Genomic DNA, 20,114 nt, shown 5'->3' on the forward strand with positions numbered 1-20,114 from the left:
CCACTGGAGAAGGGAAATTCATAGAGAGGCCTGTGGTATTGCTGGCAAGAGTGTGAGCTCACAGACAACTGACCTGGGTTTTAAAAAGTTCTCATTTAAAATTTTAAATTTGGGCTGGGTGCAGTGGCTCACGCCTGTAATCCCAGCACTTTGGGAGGCTGAGGTGAGAGGATCGCCTGAGGTCAGGAGTTAGAGACCAGCCTGGCCAATGTGGTGAAACGCTGTCTCCACTAAAAATACAAAAATTAGCCAGGCGTGGTGGTGGGCACTTGTAATCTCAGCTACTCGGGAGGCTGAGGCACAAGAATCACTTGAGCCCAGAAGGTGGAGGTTGCAGTGAGCCGAGATCGCACCACTGCACTCCAGCCTGGGCGACAAGAGTGAAAATCCGTCTCAAAATAATAAATAAATAAAACCTTAAGTTTAATAACTACTGTATTAGTTTCCTAGGGCTGCTAGGAAATGTGTTTTCTCTCAGCACTGGAGGTCAGACACCTGAGACCAAGTTTTCAGTAGAGCCATGTTCCTTTTGAAGGCTCTGGGGAAAAGTCCTTCCTTGCCTTTTGCTAGCTTTTGGTGGCTGCCATCAATCCTTGGTGATCTTTGAATTGTCGCTGCGTCCCTCCCATCTCTGCCTCTGGCTTCACGCCACATCTTCCCCATGCTTCTCTCTGTGTCCCTGTATCCCTGTGTCTAAGTTTCCCTCGCCATTCTTTTATAAAGATACTGGTCATTGGATTTAGAACACCTGTCATCCAGTTAAACCTCATCTATCTAATCACACCTGCAAATCAGGTTCATTCTGCGGTTTGGGATGCACATGGATTCTGGAGGGGGCACTGTTCAACCCACCACAAACACTCAGCTCTTACTCTATGCTGTGTACTGTCCTAGCGCATCGCAAGTGCTCACTCAACAATGCTAGGAGCTAGGAACTATTATTATCCTCATTTACAGATGAGGAAACCAAGGCACTGAGAGGTAAAGTGACTTGCCCAAGGTCACACAGCAGTGAGTGCCACTGTAGGCTGCCTGGCTCCCACGTCCGTGGTCTCTACCACGCCTTTCCCAGCTACTCCACTCCCGGCTGAGGGATACTGGGCAAGTCGCTGCACTTCTTGGAGACTCAACTCCTCTGCCTGTAAAGGGGACAAATAGTGCCTACTTCATAAGCTTGTTGTGGGGATTCACCGGACACCTGTGGCACGTGTAAAGTGCCTGGAACACAGCCAGCACATAGCAGGTGCTCAGTGAATAGAAGCTCGTGACATTCATCATTGTTAATGTCTCTATTATTTGCAAAGGCTGGGGCAAGCCTGGGGGCTGGAGAAGGAACTCGGGAGACAGGATACCTGGGTTCTGATCTTGGCTCTGCCCATAGACTTCCCTGAGGTCTCTGGCAAGCCACTTCCTCTCCTTGGGCCTCAGTTTTTTCCTGTGAGAAATGGGCCCAATCAGGCTTGACCTGCTGGCTCACCGGCTGTGAGGTCCAGATGGCATGACTCAGCAGAAAGGCCAGGTCGCTCCCCATCCTCGCATGCCCCCAGTGGCAGGTGGGGAAACTGTCGGGGACTTTTGGGAGGCGGAGCCCAACCCTGGTGCCCCAGAGCCCTATTGTGCTTGGCCAATGCCTCTTCTGAAGCAGCCACCCCGGCCTCTTGGTACTGCTGACCCCAGCCAGGCTACAGGGATCGATCAGAGCTGGCCTTAGGGCTGTAATTGGCCCCAGCTGAGCAGGGCAAACACTGAGGTCAATTACAAGCCACAGGCCCCTTCCCCAGCCTCAGTTCACAGCTACCCTGTTGCAGGGAGGCAGTGGCCCTTCTGTTGCTAGACTGAGCCTGTGGGATACACCAAGGCCGAGGAGCCCAGAGCCATGAGGAGCCTCGGGGCCCTGCTCTTGCTGCTGAGCACCTGCCTGGCAGTGAGCGCTGGCCCTGTGCCGACGCCGCCCGCTGACATCCAAGTGCAGGAAAACTTCAATATCTCTCGGGTAGGGCTGCCGCTCTCTGTGGTGGGGTGGATGTGGTGATGGGGAGTCCAGGCAGATGGGGCCTGCTGGGCAAGTGCTGCCTGTCTCAGGGTCTCAGGCTTCCACTCAGATCATCTGGGATTATGGGATCCTTTGAAGGTACAACTCTATCCCCTGCCATTCCGTGGGCCTCTTGGCTGACATGCTATGAGTCAAACGTCCTCACCTTCTGCACTGTCCTCGTGGGCTCCAAGGGGAACCCTTGTGTTAATGGGAACCCGCTCCGGAGAAGGCTTTGTCCTGCCTGCCGCTGCCCTGCAGCCCCCGGGCAGGCACCTAACTTTGCCCAGACCTCCCAGCCCTTCCTTCTCTAATGACTCCCCTCTCTCTGTGGCATCTTTCCCTTAGTTCTTCTTGTGTCCCCTGCCCACATCCCGGCCTGACTGTGGACAGACACCTGGGGTGGCACAGGGTGGTCATGTGGCCAGCAGCTTTCGGGTTGGGCATGTGGGGCAAGAGGTGAAGCAGGACAGAGATTGGGGTTGGGGGACATTCAGAGGCTTGAGCACAAGGAGAGACCTGAACTGGGGCAGGACACTCTCCTGTGAGTGTGGAGTGCCAGAGCTGCCTTCCAGCCCCCACTCTGCCCTAAATCCCGGGGTGGCTTTAAGCAGACCCTTGCCAACCTGGGGCTGTCTCCATGTCTGTATGAAGGGTCTCAGAACCTTCTAGCTGTGGTGTCATGTGGGTTTTGTTTACTTTTAGGGACAAGGAAAGGTTGTGGCAGAGGGACAATGAGGAGCAGGTCCCTGTGGCAGTCTGGGACACAAAGGGTTTGGGGCACATTGGCCTGTTCCGCAGGAGCCTGAGGGCTCCTTCAGATGTCCCACGCACTTTCAGGAGGAAGAGGAAGCAGGCCCATCCTGAATGACCCCATCACTTTCATTATACTTTTGAAATACTTCCTAACATGGGGCTGTGGGCTGCCTTGAGAGGTGGGGAACACCCCATCATTGGAGGAGTAAAAGACAGGACTCCAGGTCTTGGGGAGCAGTGGTTGATGGAGCTATGGACAGATCCCACATCTCGAGAGAGTTAGCCCTTCTGCAGGGCAGGTTGGGACCCCAGCTGCACACCTGCTTCCTGGGCTCGCTGTGATGCCTGAAACGCCACTGTTAGGGAACTGTCCTCCCTTGAAGATGTGTGGCCTCTGATTAGTCGTAAGACATTATCCCTTAAAAGGATAAGTCATTTCAAGGAGGAGAAGGAGGAGGAGGAGGAGGAGGAAGAGGAGGAAGAGGAGGAGGAAGAGGTGGTGGTGGAAGGCTGGCAGCAGATGTCAGCCAGGTATGCTTTGAGGTCTGAGACTGATGCAGACCCCCAGAGCTCACCTGCCTCCTAGATCTATGGGAAGTGGTACAACCTGGCCATCGGTTCCACCTGCCCCTGGCTGAAGAAGATCATGGACAGGATGACAGTGAGCACGCTGGTGCTCAGAGAGGGCGCTACAGAGGCGGAGATCAGCATGACGAGCACTCGCTGGCGGTGAGCATTGTGGTGGGGCCGGAAAGCTGAGAGAGACCCAGAGACCTACAACCTTCCCAGCCCTGTCCATCCTGGGAAGTTGCAGATCTCTGCTTCCAGCCAGGACCTTCCCGCTGAACCCCAGATCCCTCTACTCTCCTCCACCAGGACGGCCCCTTTCAGGTGTCCTGTTCCTCGAGGGCAGTGTCCCAGCACTGTGCCTGTTCTGCAAACTGCTCCTCCCCCTTGGGCATTCCTTAGCCCAGTGTGGGCACTTCAGCCTCCCAAGGGACCCAACCTGGGAACCGGGCTCCTTTCTCCCCTGTCACCCATCATCAAGTCCTGCCCATTCTCCTCCTAAATCCCCCCAACCTGTTCACTTCTCCCCTTTCCACTGCCACCACCCTGGTCCAAGCCACCTCCCTTTCTTTCCTGGTTGTCTGCCACAACCTCTCTACTTTTTCCCCACCTCTGATCTCCACCCTTCCACCCCATCCACTCTTCACCCAGTAACCAGAAAGACCTTTTGAAAAGTCACATCTGCTTGAGACCCTTCCATGACTCCCCAATGCCCTGGGAGTAAGATTCAAACTCTTGATGTGGCTTTCCAGGACCCTCCCAGTGCCCAGAACTCCCTGCCACACACTCTGCCATGTACTCTGAGTCCTACTCATGTGGACCTTCTTTCGGTTCTGGAACTCTCATGCCTCCAGGTCCTTGCACCTGATGTTCCTTTTACTGGGAGCACCTCTCCTCACTTCCCTGGGCTAATTAGTTCCTGTGGATTCTTCAGAACTCAGGTTTCATGTCACCTCCTCCAGAAAGCCCTCCCAGACACCCAGGTTCAGGTTACATGCCCTTCTTTGTGCCCGAAGAGGACCTCACACTTACCCCCATGTGGTACTTCTCACATTGATTGCATCTGCCTCTCGCCTGCCTGCCTGCCTGACCCACGCAATTGCAAGCTCCAGGAACCCCAGGGGATGGGGTCTGTCTTGCTCTCTCATGTATCCCTGCCATGTAGCACAGGGCTTGCCACATAGGTGCTGCCCAATAAATATCCATTGGATAAATAGTGCTCATTGTAACAATAATAGCTGATTCATATATAGTGCTTCCTCCAAGTTCTTTACATATGTGTCAGTTGATCCTCACACTAACCATGTGAGGTAGAAACCATCATGATCCCCATTTTATAAATGAGAAAACTGGGGCAAGAGAGACCCAGAACAATACATGGATGAGTGCAGGAATTCATCACTCCAGCTCCTCCTGCCTCAGTATAATGTGTAGCTTTGATTAAGGAAGGCGGCTTTAGTGCTGGATTTGCCAGGAGGATGGCATGGATTTGTCTCTTCTTCTGTGTCCCTCCATCATATGGAAAATGGGGGTCTCTCAGGGCTAGTGTGAGGATTAAACAAGACATTTGGAAATGTTCATTTCCGAATTAAAAAGCAAACAAAAACACACAAACAAACTCCCCAAAACCAAGGCATTTGGAAAGAGCCCTGCAGGAGGGTTGAGTCAGGACCAAGATCTCTACCAAGAGTGACCTTCCTTTTGATTTGTTCATTTCTAGGAAAGGTGTCTGTGAGGAGACGTCTGGAGCTTATGAGAAAACAGATACTGATGGAAAGTTTCTCTATCGTAAATCCAGTAAGTGGAGTGGAAAGAGACACGCGCATTCTCTCCTTTGCTTAAAAATACCTTGATGTCCTCAGCTCCCTCTGCCTCTGTAACCTTTCCTCCCATTTAGCTGAGATGTCATCTAGCCTTCCCCCAAACAACTCCTCCTCTTCCTTCTCCTTCTCCTCCTCTCCTCCTCCCCTTCCCTCTCTCCTTCCCTGGCCCCCCCTGGTGCCCATGCCCAGAGTAGGGTGATGGTGCTGATTTCACCAGTCTTCATGTCTTCTTAGGCACCTGCTATCAGCTGATAAAAATTTACTAAGCATCTACCATGTACAGTGTACATGATGCTAAGTGAGAGAGGGATTTGGAAATGAGTTTATTTGTTAGTTCAGAAAATGTTTGTTGAATATGCTCCATGTGCCAAACAATTGTGTTAGGGCTGAATATGTGAATGTTTGGCTAGATAGATGGATGAATGAACAAATGATTGGTAACTGAATATATCTAAGGATAAATGAGTCAATCAGTCAGTTACCTGATGATAAATTGATGGAGTGATAGTGGAAAGAAGAAAGGAAGGAACGAAGGAAGGAAGGGAGATGGATTGATGTATGGAGAGGATAGATGGATTGAGTGATGGTGGATGAATTAATGTGACTACATGGAGGAGATAGATGGGTGGATAGGGAGAGACTGAATATGGATGAATTGATAAATGGAGATATGGAAGGCATGCGTGGATAGACGGATGGATGAGGAGATGTTGTGTGAGTAAACAGGTGACGGACCTCCAGCTAGAAGAGTCTACTGACCACTGATCCCTTTGGTCTGCCTGCACCTCCCATGCAGAATGGAACATAACCATGGAGTCCTATGTGGTCCACACCAACTATGATGAGTATGCCATTTTCCTGACCAAGAAATTCAGCCGCCATCATGGACCCACCATTACTGCCAAGCTCTATGGTAAAGGCTCATTACTAGATGTGCCCATTGGAGTTGAGGGGGGGAGGACATTGACTTATGGACAGTGGAGTGGGTAAGGGCAGGGAGTTTTGCTTTTTCCTTCTGACAAAACTCCAATTTGGAGACAGATACAATCACTGAGTCTCCCTGGAGGCGGTGAAATTCTCTTTTTTTGATCTCTAAAATTCCAGGCCCAGAGAATTACAGAGCCTCCAGGCCCTTAAAAGAACCAGTGGGGGCTGGGTGCTGTGGCTCACACATGTAATCCCAACGCTTTGAGAGGACAAGGCAAGAGGATTGCTTGAGGCCAGGAGTTTGAGACCACCTTGGGCAATATACTGAGACTGCATCTCTACGAAAAATTAAAGAATTAGCTGGGCATAGTGCATGTGCCTGCAGTCCCAGCTACTCAGGAGGCTTAGGCAGGAAGGTCACTTGAGCCCAGGAATTTGAGGCTGCAATGAACCATGATTGTGCCACTGCATTTCAGCCTGGGCAACAGAGCAAGACCCTGTCTCAAAAAAAGAAAAAAAAAGGGCGGGGGGATCAAGACCATCCTGGCTAACATGGTGAAACCCCGTCTCTACTGAAAATACAAAACATTAGCCAGGCATGGTGGCATGGTGCCTGTAGTCCCAGCTACTCGGGAGGCTGAGGCAGGAGAATGGCGTGAACCCAGGAGGCGGAGCTTGCAGTGAGCTGAGATCACGCCACTGCACTCCAGCCTAGGCGACAGAGCGAGATTCCGTCTCAAAAAAAAAAAAAAAAAAAAAAAGGGAGGAGTCCTTTGTGGGGACTCAGGAGACCTGGGGTGGGAACTTGGGAGGGACCCCTCTTCCTCTTGGGAGCCTGTCTTTCCTTCAGTGTATCAAATAGATTAAACTGCATCAATAGTTTTCAAATTTTCCCTAAGTGAAAATCACTGGGCAAAATCATTTCAGGCCCTTCCACTCAAAGCACCTGGTGGTTCTAGGCGTCTCCTCTGCTTCCTCCTTACAGGGCGGGCGCCGCAGCTGAGGGAGACCCTCCTGCAGGACTTCAGAGTGGTTGCCCAGGGTGTCGGCATCCCTGAGGACTCCATCTTCATCATGGCTGACCGAGGTATATAGCACCCCTCCACCTCAAATTCCTGTCCCCTCTTCATCCCTTGTGGGTGCCAGAGACCATCCCAGCCCCCTGGGTCCTTACTACAATCCTCTGAGATAAAGAGGGGCCACAGCCTCCCCTCCATAGTGAATCAGGAAGCCAATGGATTAGCTCCAAGTCTCAGAGCTTATTCCTAGCAGAGCTTAGACTAGAACCCATTCAGTGCTGATCTACTGCCATGTGTCTCAGGGAGGTTGTAGCCAGAATCCACAGATACCTCTTAGGAGGCGAAAGAGTTTTGGGATTAAGAGCATGGGCTCAGGAATCAGAGTGTTACGGAATCTTTGGGGCATTGCTTTTCTGGCTGGAAACCTCTGTGGCCAGTGGTGCCTTTGCCTGAGTTTTGCTTGGGCCTGCTGGGCTTGTTCCACCCACTTGGCCTGGTAGACTGTGCTTGGCTCATGCTACTGGCCTGGATCCCACACCTCCAAGGGAGACGGCAACTCAGGCATGAAGCGGCAAGGGATGTTTGAGTGAGCGTGGGGTCCAGCCACTGCAGTCAAACATGCTGGCTACTGCCATGGGGTGGGCAGCTCCAGGTGCTGGCATGGTGCCAGCACTCTGTAAGGGTGTGGCTGGACCAGGTGCACCACAAGCAGATTTCCCAGCTGGCACCAGGGAATGGAGTGGTGCCTGGAAGCTCGGAGATGCCAGGAACTGCTGGGCCCCAAAGAGGGAGTTCCAGTCCTGGCTTGTGGAGCTCCCAGGTCTGGGCTCCCCAGAGGGCTGTAGCTTTTCCCTCCTTTTCACCTGCAATGTGGTGAGCAAAGGGCATGTTTCAGCCCTGTTTGTGTTACCGTTAGCCTTGCCATTTGGTGGGTCCCAAGTTCTTGTCCTGTGACCAGAAATAATGAGGTAAACAGACAAATGTAGGGTGAGTGAGATGAAGGGGAGGTTTACTGAGCAATAGAACAGTTTGGAGGGGACCTGCAGTGGGCAGCTCCTTTCTGCAGCCAGGTGTTCTGATAAGTGTTCAGCTCCTAGCAGAGAGGAGACCCTGGAATGGGAAGCTCTGCCTCAGGGGCCCTTTCTGCCCAACTGTATTGCTCCTCTGTTGGCAGGTGACTCAGCCCAGCCCCATTGTGAGGGCCCCCAGGGTGGCAGGCTCCAGGGGTCTCCCAGAGGTGGGCTCCGGGGACTGTCAGCCTCCTCCCCACGATCTCTCCGCAGTGACGGTGGGTGAGAATGGCAAGGTGGGGCCAGAGTCTGGAGCAACAGAGGCTCTGGGCCTGGGAGTGGGGTCTACCTGGCTGCATGAGGATGGGGGTGGCACAGTTGCCTGCCCCAGGAATGGGAGCCACAGGGGTCCCAGCTCCACCACTGCCACTTCTGCAGTCACTCCTAACCACCAATGCTCGTGCCTCCCCACTGCAGCCAGTGTGATGGCAGCGGCCACTCCGGATGGCCCACTGCTGCCATCAAGAGCACCTGGATTCAAACTTAGCTGTGTGGCCTCTGGCTAGTCAACCTCTCAGAGCCTCATTTCCCTCATATGTCAACTGGGCATAATAACACCTTCCTTAGAAGTTGCTGTAAAAGGCAATGCAATAAAACCATTAAGTACAATAGCACTGTGCTCATAAATGCTCAGTCAGTGTTAGCTATTGCTATTCTTTCCATGATGCTGATAAAATGATGCTAGTGGGGTGGGGTGGAGTGGACAGATGGTAATGATGGTGCAGCCACCAGTCTGTTGCTTTTCCAGTGAATGGCCATGAGCAAGCCACACAGGCAGGACTATTCATGAAGTGGACTAAGGTACGACAAGTTCCCAGCACGATGCTCACCAAAGAAACAAATCTGGGTCTAGGATGGCCCCTGAGCCTGGTCCTCTTATTCACTCCTCTCTCCTGTTCTGTGACCTATAGGTGAATGCGTCCCTGGGGAGCAGGAACCAGAGCCCATCTTAATCCCGGTGAGTGCCTCATCCCCCGACCCCATCCCACCCCATCCCACCCCATTCTGCCCCAGGCACGCTGCACACTTGATCCTGCTGCAGGGGGAGGCAGAGTCATGGGGAGGGGGTGAGAGAAGGCAGCGATGGCCATGAGTGTTGAAGTCAGACACACTGGGGCTCCATCTTGATTCTGCCACCTGGACTAGTTGCCAATCCATCTGGACCTCACTTTTCTCATCTTCAAAACAGGATAATTACACTTACCTTCCAGGCTTGTGGTAGAATTTAATGACATATAGAGAAGTTCTTAGCACAGTGCCTAAAAGCATCTAAAAGAAGTAAAACACTCAGTAATGAAATAACAATCCTCAATAATGAAATAATGATGCTCAGCATGAAAAGAAATCAATTGATTTCCCTAAAAATCAGCAAACCTGAGAACAAGCAGCTTCTCAAACCTTCTCTTTTCCTATGTTGCCTTCTGATTTTGGGGGCTTTCTTATGCTTCCCTTTTATTTTCTTGCATTTTGCCATATCGATTACGCTTTCTTCATTCTCTTTTCTCTAATTATTTGGAAAATTATATATCCTATTCTACTGATGTATGTATGTACATGGGTAGATATCTGTGTGTGTATATACATGTGTGTATAAATATATATGATTTTTATTTAGAAAAATATTCTTGAAAATCGCAAAACTATAAACCCCACCACAAAAAGACAAAATATCCCTGTTCCTGTGTAGAATTAACAGTTAACACATTAGATATTTGCTCCTATATTTTAAAAGAAAATGACCATTGATCTTAGAAAACTAATAAATCGTCATTAAGAAGAATTAAAGGAATGCAGAAAAGTATAAAGATAAGTTTTTTTTTTTTTTTTAAATCTCACCACCTGAAAACTATCGGCAGTCACACAGTTTCTGGTCTCTTGCCACACATATGGACAAAAGGACTTATAGAAAAAAGGACAAATGGATGATCAAAGTTAGATATACTGTTATTAAGTGGGATTATATTACAAGTGCTATTTCTAATTTTTAAAAGCACTAATTGTGGTTTCACATGAATTTTTTTTTTTTTTTAATTGAGACGGAGTCCCACTCTGTCACCCAGGCTGGAGTGCAGTCGCGTGATCTTGGCTCACTTCAACCTCCGCCTCCCAGGTTCAAGTGATTCTCTTGCCTCAGCCTCCTGAGTAGCTGGGATTACAGGTGCCCACTACCACGCTTGGCTAATTTTTGTATTTTTTTTTTCAGTAGAGACAGAGTTTTGCCATGTTGGCCAGGCTGGTCTTGAACTCCTGACCTCAGGAGATCCATCCACTTTGGTCTCCCGAAGTGCTGGGATTACAGGCGTGAGCCACTGTGCCTGGCCTTTTGGATTTTTTTTTTTTTTTTTTTTTTTTAAGAAACTGAAGTGGACTGCTTGATCTTCAAATGAATATTTATTCACAAGAGGATTTATGTCCTAAAGATTCTTCTAAAGTCAAGGTTGTGAAAAGACATTTAAGAGGCTGCCATCACTGTATCTTTTTAAAGAGTGCATTTATTGTCTCTGTGACTTGAAAGACAGACAGGAGCACTCTCTTTGAGAGTGAAACTCTGTGGCAACTCTTCTTTCTTTTGTCTTTTACGTTGTCTAGATCGATACCATTCCCATCTTCTCTGTCTCCATAATCCCATCTTTTAGGAGTAGTTCTATATTTTAGTGGATTCTGTTCTTACCTGTAGTGAATATAACCACAGCATCTCTGTTTCTGAGTTATTTATTTCTATTATTCTCTTAATTAGTGCCATTTCTTTGCCAGGTGGTGTTTTTGAGGAGGGTTCATGGGTGTTTCAGTCCATGAATTCTCCCATGTTTGAGAAGGTCAGTCAGTTTCCTTCATATTTGATGCTATTTTGCTTGGGTGCGACAGTCTCGGGTTGTGTGTTCCTTCCCTTAGAACTTTGTATATGTTACTCCATTGTTCTCAAGTGCTGGTTATTGCTATGAAAAAGCCCGAGACTCATGTGATATCTCTTCTCTTTGTAGGCAACTGGGAAAACTTTATCATTAAAATCAACATCTTAACAAAACCTGTCTTGATGTTGAAAATTCTACATAAAAATTTATTGGCAGTTGGGTGCAGTGGCTCATTCCTGTAATCTCAGCACTTTGGGAAGCTGAGGCAGGAGGATCACTTGAGACCAGGAGTTTGAGACCAGTCTGGGCAACATAGCTAGATTCCATCTCTACAAAAAGTGTGTTTGTTGGTTTGTTTGTTTTTTAAATTAGCCAGCTCAGTGGGGTGGGTGGCACTTGTAGTCCCAGCAACTCAGGAGTCTGAGGAGGAAGTATTGCTTGAGCCCAGGAGTTCTAGGTTACAGTGAGCTATGATGGTGCCACTGTACTCTAGCCTGGGCAACAGTGAGACCTTGTCTCTATTTAAAATATACATCCTGAGCCAGGCGTGGTGGCTCACGCCTGTAATCCCAGCGCTTTGGGAGATGAGGCGGGCAGATCACGAGGTCAGGAGATTGATACCATCCTGGCCAACATGGTGAAACCCCATCTCTACCAAAAATGCAAAAATTAGCCGGGTGTGGTCGTGCAGGCCTGTAGTCCCAGCTACTTGGAAGGCTGAGGCAGTAGAATCGCTTGAATCCGGGAGGCAGAGGTTGCAGTGAGCCGTGATCGCGCCACTGCACTCCAGCCTGTGTGACAGGGCAAGACTCTGTCTCAAAATAATAATAATAATAATAGTAATAATAATACCACATCCTGGAATTCAATGTTCTCTTTTCATATACAGATTACATTTCTTCTGCGTTTGAGGGAAATCTCTGCTGATATCATTGAGTTTATCTTCCTTCCTTTCGTTGGGTTTTGCTACCTCGGGAACACTTGTTCTCTCATCTGGGAGCATCTTTGCCTTCCACATCTATTAGTTTCTCCCCAGTTGCTTTCATCTCTTTGTCGTTTCCATCTGCATTCACTGGGATCATCACTAGTCTCTCTCCTGTGACATTCATTGCATTTTTAGCAGTCATTCCTTTGTGCAGACCATCATTTCATTCTGTTCTTTGCTATTTCTATTTCTAATTTATTTGCTGGTTCTGAATTGTGTTGTTTTGGTTCTCAATTTGTTTCTGTAGGCTTGGATTTTCTCTTTTCATCTCATTCTGTTGTTTTTGCTCATGCGTATAAGCCCAGCACTCTGGGGGGCCGAGGCAGGAAGACTGCTTGAGGCCAGGAGTTCAAGACCAGCCTGGGCAACATAGCAAGACCCCATCTCTACACACACACACACACACACACACACACACACAGGCGCGCAAATAAATGCATGTTCTAATTAAGTAATTCTATAGCTTGAAGGCACTGAGGAATTTCCTTCTGTTCCTTGAGTTCTGTTTTCTTCTGGTATCACAGGTTGGGTTCCCCAGGACCAACACCTGTAGGGCAGAAGGCATGAAGGCAGGATAGGGCAGAGGAAGCAGTCCAGCTGCGATGCAGTTACAATGCCTCAGCCAACACTATAGGGACCTCTGACATTTCAGAGATGTCCCAAGATGCTGCAAAGGGGCTGAGCCCTAATACCCCTGTGTTGATCAGTTGGGAGGTGGGCATGATCTTGGGTGAGATGGCTCCTTTAGCTGCCACAGTCCCCAAAAGGGGCTGACCCCTGGGGGCTGTCTGACAGTAGGACTGCCGGTGACTGAGAAAGTACATCCATTGCTGAGGGAAATCCAGGTAGTTTATGAAGGTGTCCACCACAGCCAGGCTCTTTCTCTTATTCAGGTTATTTATTTATTCACTTCTGTGGTGGGTTTGGGTAGTTTCTGTACCATTTCTCTTCATCTTGCTTCTTCTTTATCCAGACTTGCATCTTGCTTTATCCAGACTTTCTGTTTGTTCTGGTACAATGGGAGGTGTCATTTACTCCTTGGCCCTCTTCCCATCAAATTTGAGCCCAATCCCACCTCCCCCTAGCCCCATCCTACTTTAGTGTAAGATCTGGGTGTTTTATGTTCATCAACTTTTGTAAAGTCCAAGGGAATGGTGGGGGTGGGGGTGGGGTAATGAGCTGCCCCGAGGTGCACATGTGGGTCTGAATACCGTCTGTGTGTTTCCTGGGGCTGCCGTAACAGAGAACCACAAACTGGGAATTTAAACAACACAGATTTGCTGTCTCACAGTTCTGGAGGCCGGAAGTCCAAGATCAAGTTGATGGTAGGGTTGGTTCCTTCTGCGGGCTTCGAGAAAGAATCTGTGCCGTGCCTCTCCCATGGCCTCTGGTGGTTTGCTGGCAGTCTCTGGTGTTCCTTGCCTTGTTAAAAGCATCATCCCAATTCCTGTCTTTATCTTCACAGGGAGTTCTCTATGTGTGCGAGTCGCCCGTTTATAAAGACACCACTCATATTGGATTAGGGTCCACCCTAATAACTTCATCTTAATTAATTGCATCTGAACAATCTGATTTCCAAATAAGGTCACATTCTGAGGTTCTGGGGGGTTAGGACCCCAGTATATGAATTTTGGGGGTCACAGTTCAATCCATAACATCCTTCCTCTGCTTCTGTTTAGAAGGACTGCTGAATGTTCTGGATGGGGCTCATTATCCCTAGGTGGGCTGGTGTGATATAATCCATCCCACGGCCACGTGTCCTGGAGCACTCAATTGTATAGCCCTGGAACTTTTACTACCATTCCTCCCATTCCGTGAACTCCATTTTTGCTTTTTACTCCTTTCTCTCCAAAAGGCATGTTCATTACTCCTCTGACAGGAAGGGAAGGGGATGGGGTGCCCCTCAGTTTTCTCCTTCTGGATTTAGAAGTATTAGGAAGAATTATAAATCTGATGACATACCAGGCCTGGAGGTTGGAGGGCACAGCTAAGCCATTCTATTCAGTTCCAAAATGTCTTGTGTTTTTTTCCTTGGTTTCCAGTTTTAAAGTTTTTGGCTTTAAGTTGGGATCCTTTCCTTGTTTGAGTGACACTGATGACAATTTGGGGGCTGGGGCTATGCTTTTAAACTCATTTTTTTTTTTTTGCTAAATATTAGGTATTGGGGCGAGAACTCTAGAGGAGAGTTTCAATCTGCTCTTTTAATCCAGATGTCAACTAAATCTGTATTTCTTTATCAATGTCAAGAATAAAACCAAAGCTAATGACTCCCCTTGCAAGAGAGTGAAATACAGCACACTTCGATTTCCCCTGTTTCTCACCATGTTCATCCTTTCAGATTTTTCCCCAAACCTGTTTTTGTGGATATGATCTGAAATTGTTTATATTTTCTACCTTTATTTTTTTTAAAAGAATTGTTTCTAAATATTTCCAGCAAATCACATAACCATGTTAGCAATTATTTATTGTAAAACCCTATATTTTATTGGCTTTATACCTTATCATTATTTCTTTGACATTACATCTTTAATTTCTGGCATTGAGATTCCTTTCTTAATTGGTGGGACTATTTCTACAAGTAATTTTTTCAGGAAAGATACATGGGTGGCAAATGTCTGAATCCTTGCAAGGCTGAGAATGTCTTTCTGTGGTTATATCATATGGCCAGTGGCTTGGATGAGTGAAAGATCCCTGGGTTACAAGCTTTTCCCTCTTAAAACCCTCAGATATTGCTCTGGGGCGTCTGTCGCTAAATGCTGTCATTTACTCTGAGGGCCACCAGGCTCTTTATTCTTTGCCCCTAGGAATGTCCAAGAAGGAGCTCTTCACTAATTTTGCCTGATTCCCTTTTTCCCTATAATTGGGCAACTCGAATCTTTCTTTAACTCAAAAAGTTTGCTTCTATTATTTCTATATTGATTTTCTCTCCTGGAAATCATATTATGTGGATTTATTTCCTGTAGCATGGAAACTGCACTTTATCATCTCTACGGTGTGGTTAAATTCAACGTCACCTTAATGTTCAGCAATTTTCAACTTTCACATATTCATTTCCATCACTGTTGGCTCCTGTTATATGGATGTATGTCATCTTTTTTTTGTTGTTTTTTGGATGCAGGTCATCTTGAATTTCAGGGAAGGTTTAAGTGTTCTTCCGTTTCTTACTGCCATCGACCTGAATTCCAGAAGATCCAGAATATCTCCCATTTAGTAAGGGTATTTCTTCAGCCCAACCCAATTCTGGCAGCTGCAGTATTTAACTTGTCCCACGATTTTTCTCCATTTCTCTATCCTCATCAAGGAAAGCCTATATGCCACCAGCTTAAGACTGGTCTGGAAGACAGTGAAAGTCCCTGACAGTTTTCACAGTGTTTTGTTGCCCCTGAAAAGGAGATGGGAAATTTTGAGATTACTACAGCTACTTTCTCAAGTTCCAGGTCTCACCTGTGGGCAGGGCTGCTCATCTCTTCTATAATTGCCCTGGGATCCTGCCTCAGGGATTCTATACCCAGAGGCCCTCTTGACAGCTTTGGCAGCCTGCCCTGCTCTGCAGTCCCCACCACCACAACAAGGAGTTAGGATCAGTTTCAGGGTCCCTTCTTTCTCTCTGGATTTTTTTTTTTTTTTTTCTGCAAGCAGCTAATGATGATCTGGTCAGCCCTTCCTGTAAACCAGTTGCACCTGTGCTCTGTTGTGCAACAATGCTTTCACATCTTCAGTGTGAGGGTGTTGCTCTCCCCTGATTTCCAACTCTGGGAGGTACCCTTTTTTCATTACTATATTCCTTTAGGCACTTCAGCTGGAAGTTGGATATGGGGCTATTGTCATACCTCATGGTTTTGAATTTCATTTCAGATCAGAAATCTGTCCTCTGATGCCTGTTCAGGAATTCAGGTTGATACTTTTGGGAAAACAGCCCTATAACCAGTCTAAGAGCTGTGTTCCTACATACACCCTGATTCCCAAAGCAAGTTGTTCATCTATATATTCCAGGGGTGCAGGAAAGCAATAGTGGCAAGGAGTCTGCAACTGCTTCTTCTCTTTCTCTCCCCTGCAGAGAGTCCGGAGGGCTGTGCTACCCCAAGAAGAGGAAGGATCAGGGGGTGGGCAACTGGTAACTGAAGTCACCAAGAAAGAAGGTAATGAACACCTGCCTTTTCACCCCCTCTGCAATACTCCAGAAAGGAAGGGCCCACAGTTGGCTCACCCTGGCTGCCCTTAACACTATGAAATCTCTTTATCTGTTAGAGACTCAAGGGCTGGACTGAGAAAAGGCAAATCAAGTACTCTGCACTCTATAGGGGGTTGTGGGGACAGAGACGAGCATGAGGCATCGTCCTGGGCTTGAGAACTGTCAACTCCATGATGAGAAGCTGGTTCTTGCCCTGTCTGTATGACTGTGTGGCCTCCTAGCCTTCGTTTCCTCATCCATATTATGGGATAATAGCCTGTGGGGCTGAACATCAGGGCTCTTGTAGGAGGAAGTCAGGGAGGGACATGTGAATGCTTTGTGTAGTTGACAGTGTCCATGACATAACAACTTCCTCTCCAACTCGATCAGCAAACACTGAACCCTGCTCTGCCCCAGGCCCTGTGCTGGGCACTAGGGTCACATAGACCACTTGCGTCATTTTGGAACTTCTGGTCTAGTGGGGGAGGCATCCAAGGGAGAAGGTGATGGGCCCAAAAGGAAGGGTCAGCTAAAGGGCAGGGGGAGCTGAGAGGTTGGAGGGGTGAGGGGATCAGGAGGACTTCATGGATAAAGAGGAATTCACACTGTGTCCAGGCATCCAGGTAAAGTTTTATGGAGGTGGCATTCCAGGGAGCAAGGAACAATGGGAGCAAAGGCAGGGTGGGTGGGACTTGGTGAAAAGGGCAGGCTGGCCAGTGCGGGTGCTGGTGGATACGTCAACTACTATTACCGAGTTCTGGGGCAGACAAGACTAATACATGGGGACAGTGGGCCTGTGGTTCACTGGGAACTCCCCATGACATGGAGTGGAATGGGCATTGGTTTTGGAGATAGGGTTTTGAATCTTAGCTCTATGTGACCCCGGCCAAGTTACTTTACCTCTCTGAGTCAGTTTGCTTATCTAAAAAGAATTGATAATCCTTTTAGTGAAAATTAAATGAGATGGCGCATATCAAGTGCCCAGCCTGATAATGGGTACACAGTCAACACTTGGTCAGTGCTGCTGGTCTGCCCCTCCCTAGATTCCTGCCAGCTGGGCTACTCAGCCGGTCCCTGCATGGGAATGACCAGCAGGTATTTCTATAATGGCACATCCATGGCCTGTGAGACTTTCCAGTATGGTGGCTGCATGGGCAACGGTAACAACTTCATCACAGAAAAGGAGTGTCTGCAGACCTGCCGAACTGTGGGTGAGTGCGGGCCCCCACCCCTGTGCACTCTGCACCCTCAAGACCCTGTCCCTCCAGTAAACCACCTGAGAATTGAAAAGGTAGCTAACAGAGGACATTCCAATGGTAGAACTCCAGGCGGTTTCCTGAAATCTTAGGAATTCCACCTTTGGATGTGGAGGACCTCGGGCAAATCATTTTCTTTCTGTGGGCCCCAGTTTCCCCATCTGTCAAAGAGGGATGAGGTGTTCTAGATGAGCAGGGCCCTCTGGCTCAGCAGTCTCATGTATGACCGATCAGCAGTCACAAGGGTTTCTCAGGTTCCATGCCTCTCTCCACTCCACAGCGGCCTGCAATCTCCCCATAGTCCGGGGCCCCTGCCGAGCCTTCATCCAGCTCTGGGCATTTGATGCTGTCAAGGGGAAGTGCGTCCTCTTCAGCTACGGTGGCTGCCAGGGCAACGGGAACAAGTTCTACTCAGAGAAGGAGTGCAGAGAGTACTGCGGTGTCCCTGGTGATGGTAGGCAGCCCTGTAGGGTGCCAGGCTGGGCCGAGGGGCTGTTGGAGTTGAGGTGGGCGAGCCCTGGGAAGAGTAGGTGTCTGGAGAGCTGAGTTCTGGACTCTGTACCTGGTAAGAAGCCCATCTACTCTCTGAAATGGGGCTGAGCCTGGGGCATTACCCCAGCTGGAATTGGGTCTTGGGGAGTTCTAGCCAGGCACCGGCAGAGGGTATGCAGGGCTGACTGAGGAGTGGGGCAGAGCTGGGTTCTAATTCTGCGCCTGCAACATTGAGCAAGTGCCAATCTGAGTGTCAGTATTCTCTTGTAAAATGGGACAAAGCACCTGCCTCCCAGCCTTCCCAGTACCGGACACGGAGTTAGTACTCAGCTAACAGCAATTGCTACTAATAATAACAACGATACAATGGTAACAGTAATAGCATTCCAGGGAACAGCAACCATTGAAGATATCTGTGCCTTGATTTTCCCACTGGAAAATGGCACCTGCGGTAAACCAGAAGAGGAAAAAAAAATCTGATCATTTCGTGGAATACCATTTGGAGATAAATCATTCAGCAAGCAGAGGTTCCTGGCCCCAGGTGACAGGTGCCTTCCCTTCCCTGAGTGTCCCTGCCCACAGACCCCCCTCCCTGAGTCTCTCTGTGTCCACAGGGGATGAGGAGCTGCTGCGCTTCAACTGACAACTGGCCGGTCTGCAAGTCAGAGGATGGCCAGTGTCTGTCCCGGGGTCCTGTGGCAGGCAGCACCAAGAAACCTGGGTCCAAATAAAAACTAAATTGTAAACTCCTGAAATTCTGTGTCCTCACTGTTCATTGTCATCACAAGTGTAACAGGGTGGCGGAGGGGAGAAAAAGCCAGGGTGGGGCCATACACAACCCCAGCTTTCCCCAGAAGTGAAAACTGCGTTGGAAACATAATAGAACTATCTTCAGTACATGACATTGGCTATGCAAATTATGAAACAAATCAAAGTTCTATTTACAATAGTGTAAAATGGGATTATTTTGTTTTGTTTTAACAAGGCTAGGAAAGGAGGAAGAAGCTCTGGAGACTTGTCTCTGGGAGAGGTTTGATGGGTCATCAGTGACCCAGGCTCAGAAGAAATAATTGTGCCCTGCTATGCCCACGGAGCTCAGGGCAGACCGCCCACAAAGGCCTGAAATAATTCCCCTGTCCTTTGCTGTACCAAACAAACACCTCCCCAGAGTTTTACTTCAGCTGCAACCACATCCCCAGAACCAGCTGCCCGGAGCTGGAAAGCCTCAGCTGTTTCTCTGCATGGCCCTGGGGAGCCCATCCTCTGGGACCTTCCCCTGGGCCTTTGTCTTGGAAGCAAAGTGCTCACTGGCCTTCACATTGTGCCCAGTGCAACTGCTGGGCCCTGGCCCAGAGCCAGAAGCCCTTGGTCTGAGCTGGCTTCTCCTCACCCTTGGGAAAGGGAGTAGGTGGGCTGTCTAGAGCAGCTCAGGACAAACTTGGCCCAAAAACACAACTCCAGGAGACTCCAGTGTAGACACACGGGCTTTACAAACATCTGATTTATAAATATCTCTTGCTAACTGCATCCACCCAGAGCCCCGATGGCTGCCGTGGCTGTGGAGGGATTGGAGGCCCCAGCTTTGTGTGTTCTGAAGTCGAGAGCTGACCCTGGCAGAAGAAACCCAGACAGGGCCCTACCTCCTCCTCTTTGTGGGTGACCAGCATCCTAAGGGCCGGTGGCTAGTTCAGTCCTGGGTTTGCCCCTTGTGCCCTTAGCTCATTGGCTTGAGGGACCGGGCAGGAAGGAAGGAGGGATTCCATACTTCTGGTTGAGGGGATGAACCTGGAGACAAGGATTTGGGGACTGAAAGCTTTGCAGTCCCCTGGGTCAGACACATCAAGACCCTCCCTTTGTCTCCCCCAACATCCAGTGTGGGGCTTACAGGTTCCAACAGAGAAGACTGCCCTGAGGGACAGCATCTGTGGTCAAGGCCTGGACTTTCTGGGCAGAAGCAGGTGGGGTCAGGTGCAGGGAGACAGGCAATTGTCCAGGAGAAGTGAGAGGCCCTCCGGCCTGGGACTAACAAAGGTCCTCCCATCCTGTGTCCACGTCCTGTTCCTTCCACACGTGCTTCCCATACCAGGGCCAGCCAGCCATGGCAGTTTGAAGGGGCCATGTTGAAGAGTGATATTTTGAAGTGACTTGAACTGAAAGATAAAAT

At 48.9% G+C, this 20,114-nt stretch overlaps 1 protein-coding gene across 1 annotated transcript; it reads left to right on the forward strand.

Annotated features, from left to right (window-relative positions):
- Window positions 1-1,601: 1,601 nt before the first annotated feature.
- On the forward strand, window positions 1,602-18,705 carry AMBP (alpha-1-microglobulin/bikunin precursor). Its single transcript, XM_055271373.2, has 10 exons — window positions 1,602-1,993; window positions 3,375-3,517; window positions 5,076-5,152; window positions 5,975-6,091; window positions 7,091-7,192; window positions 9,106-9,152; window positions 16,089-16,170; window positions 17,246-17,413; window positions 17,739-17,912; window positions 18,565-18,705. The coding sequence occupies exons 1-10, from the start codon at window positions 1,877-1,879 to the stop codon at window positions 18,591-18,593; spliced, it is 1,056 nt and encodes a 351-aa protein (XP_055127348.1). The 5' UTR covers window positions 1,602-1,876; the 3' UTR covers window positions 18,594-18,705.
- Window positions 18,706-20,114: the final 1,409 nt, after the last annotated feature.

Source organism: Symphalangus syndactylus, chromosome 3 (genome assembly GCF_028878055.3).
Source record: "Symphalangus syndactylus isolate Jambi chromosome 3, NHGRI_mSymSyn1-v2.1_pri, whole genome shotgun sequence".
NCBI classification, from domain to species: domain Eukaryota; kingdom Metazoa; phylum Chordata; class Mammalia; order Primates; family Hylobatidae; genus Symphalangus; species Symphalangus syndactylus.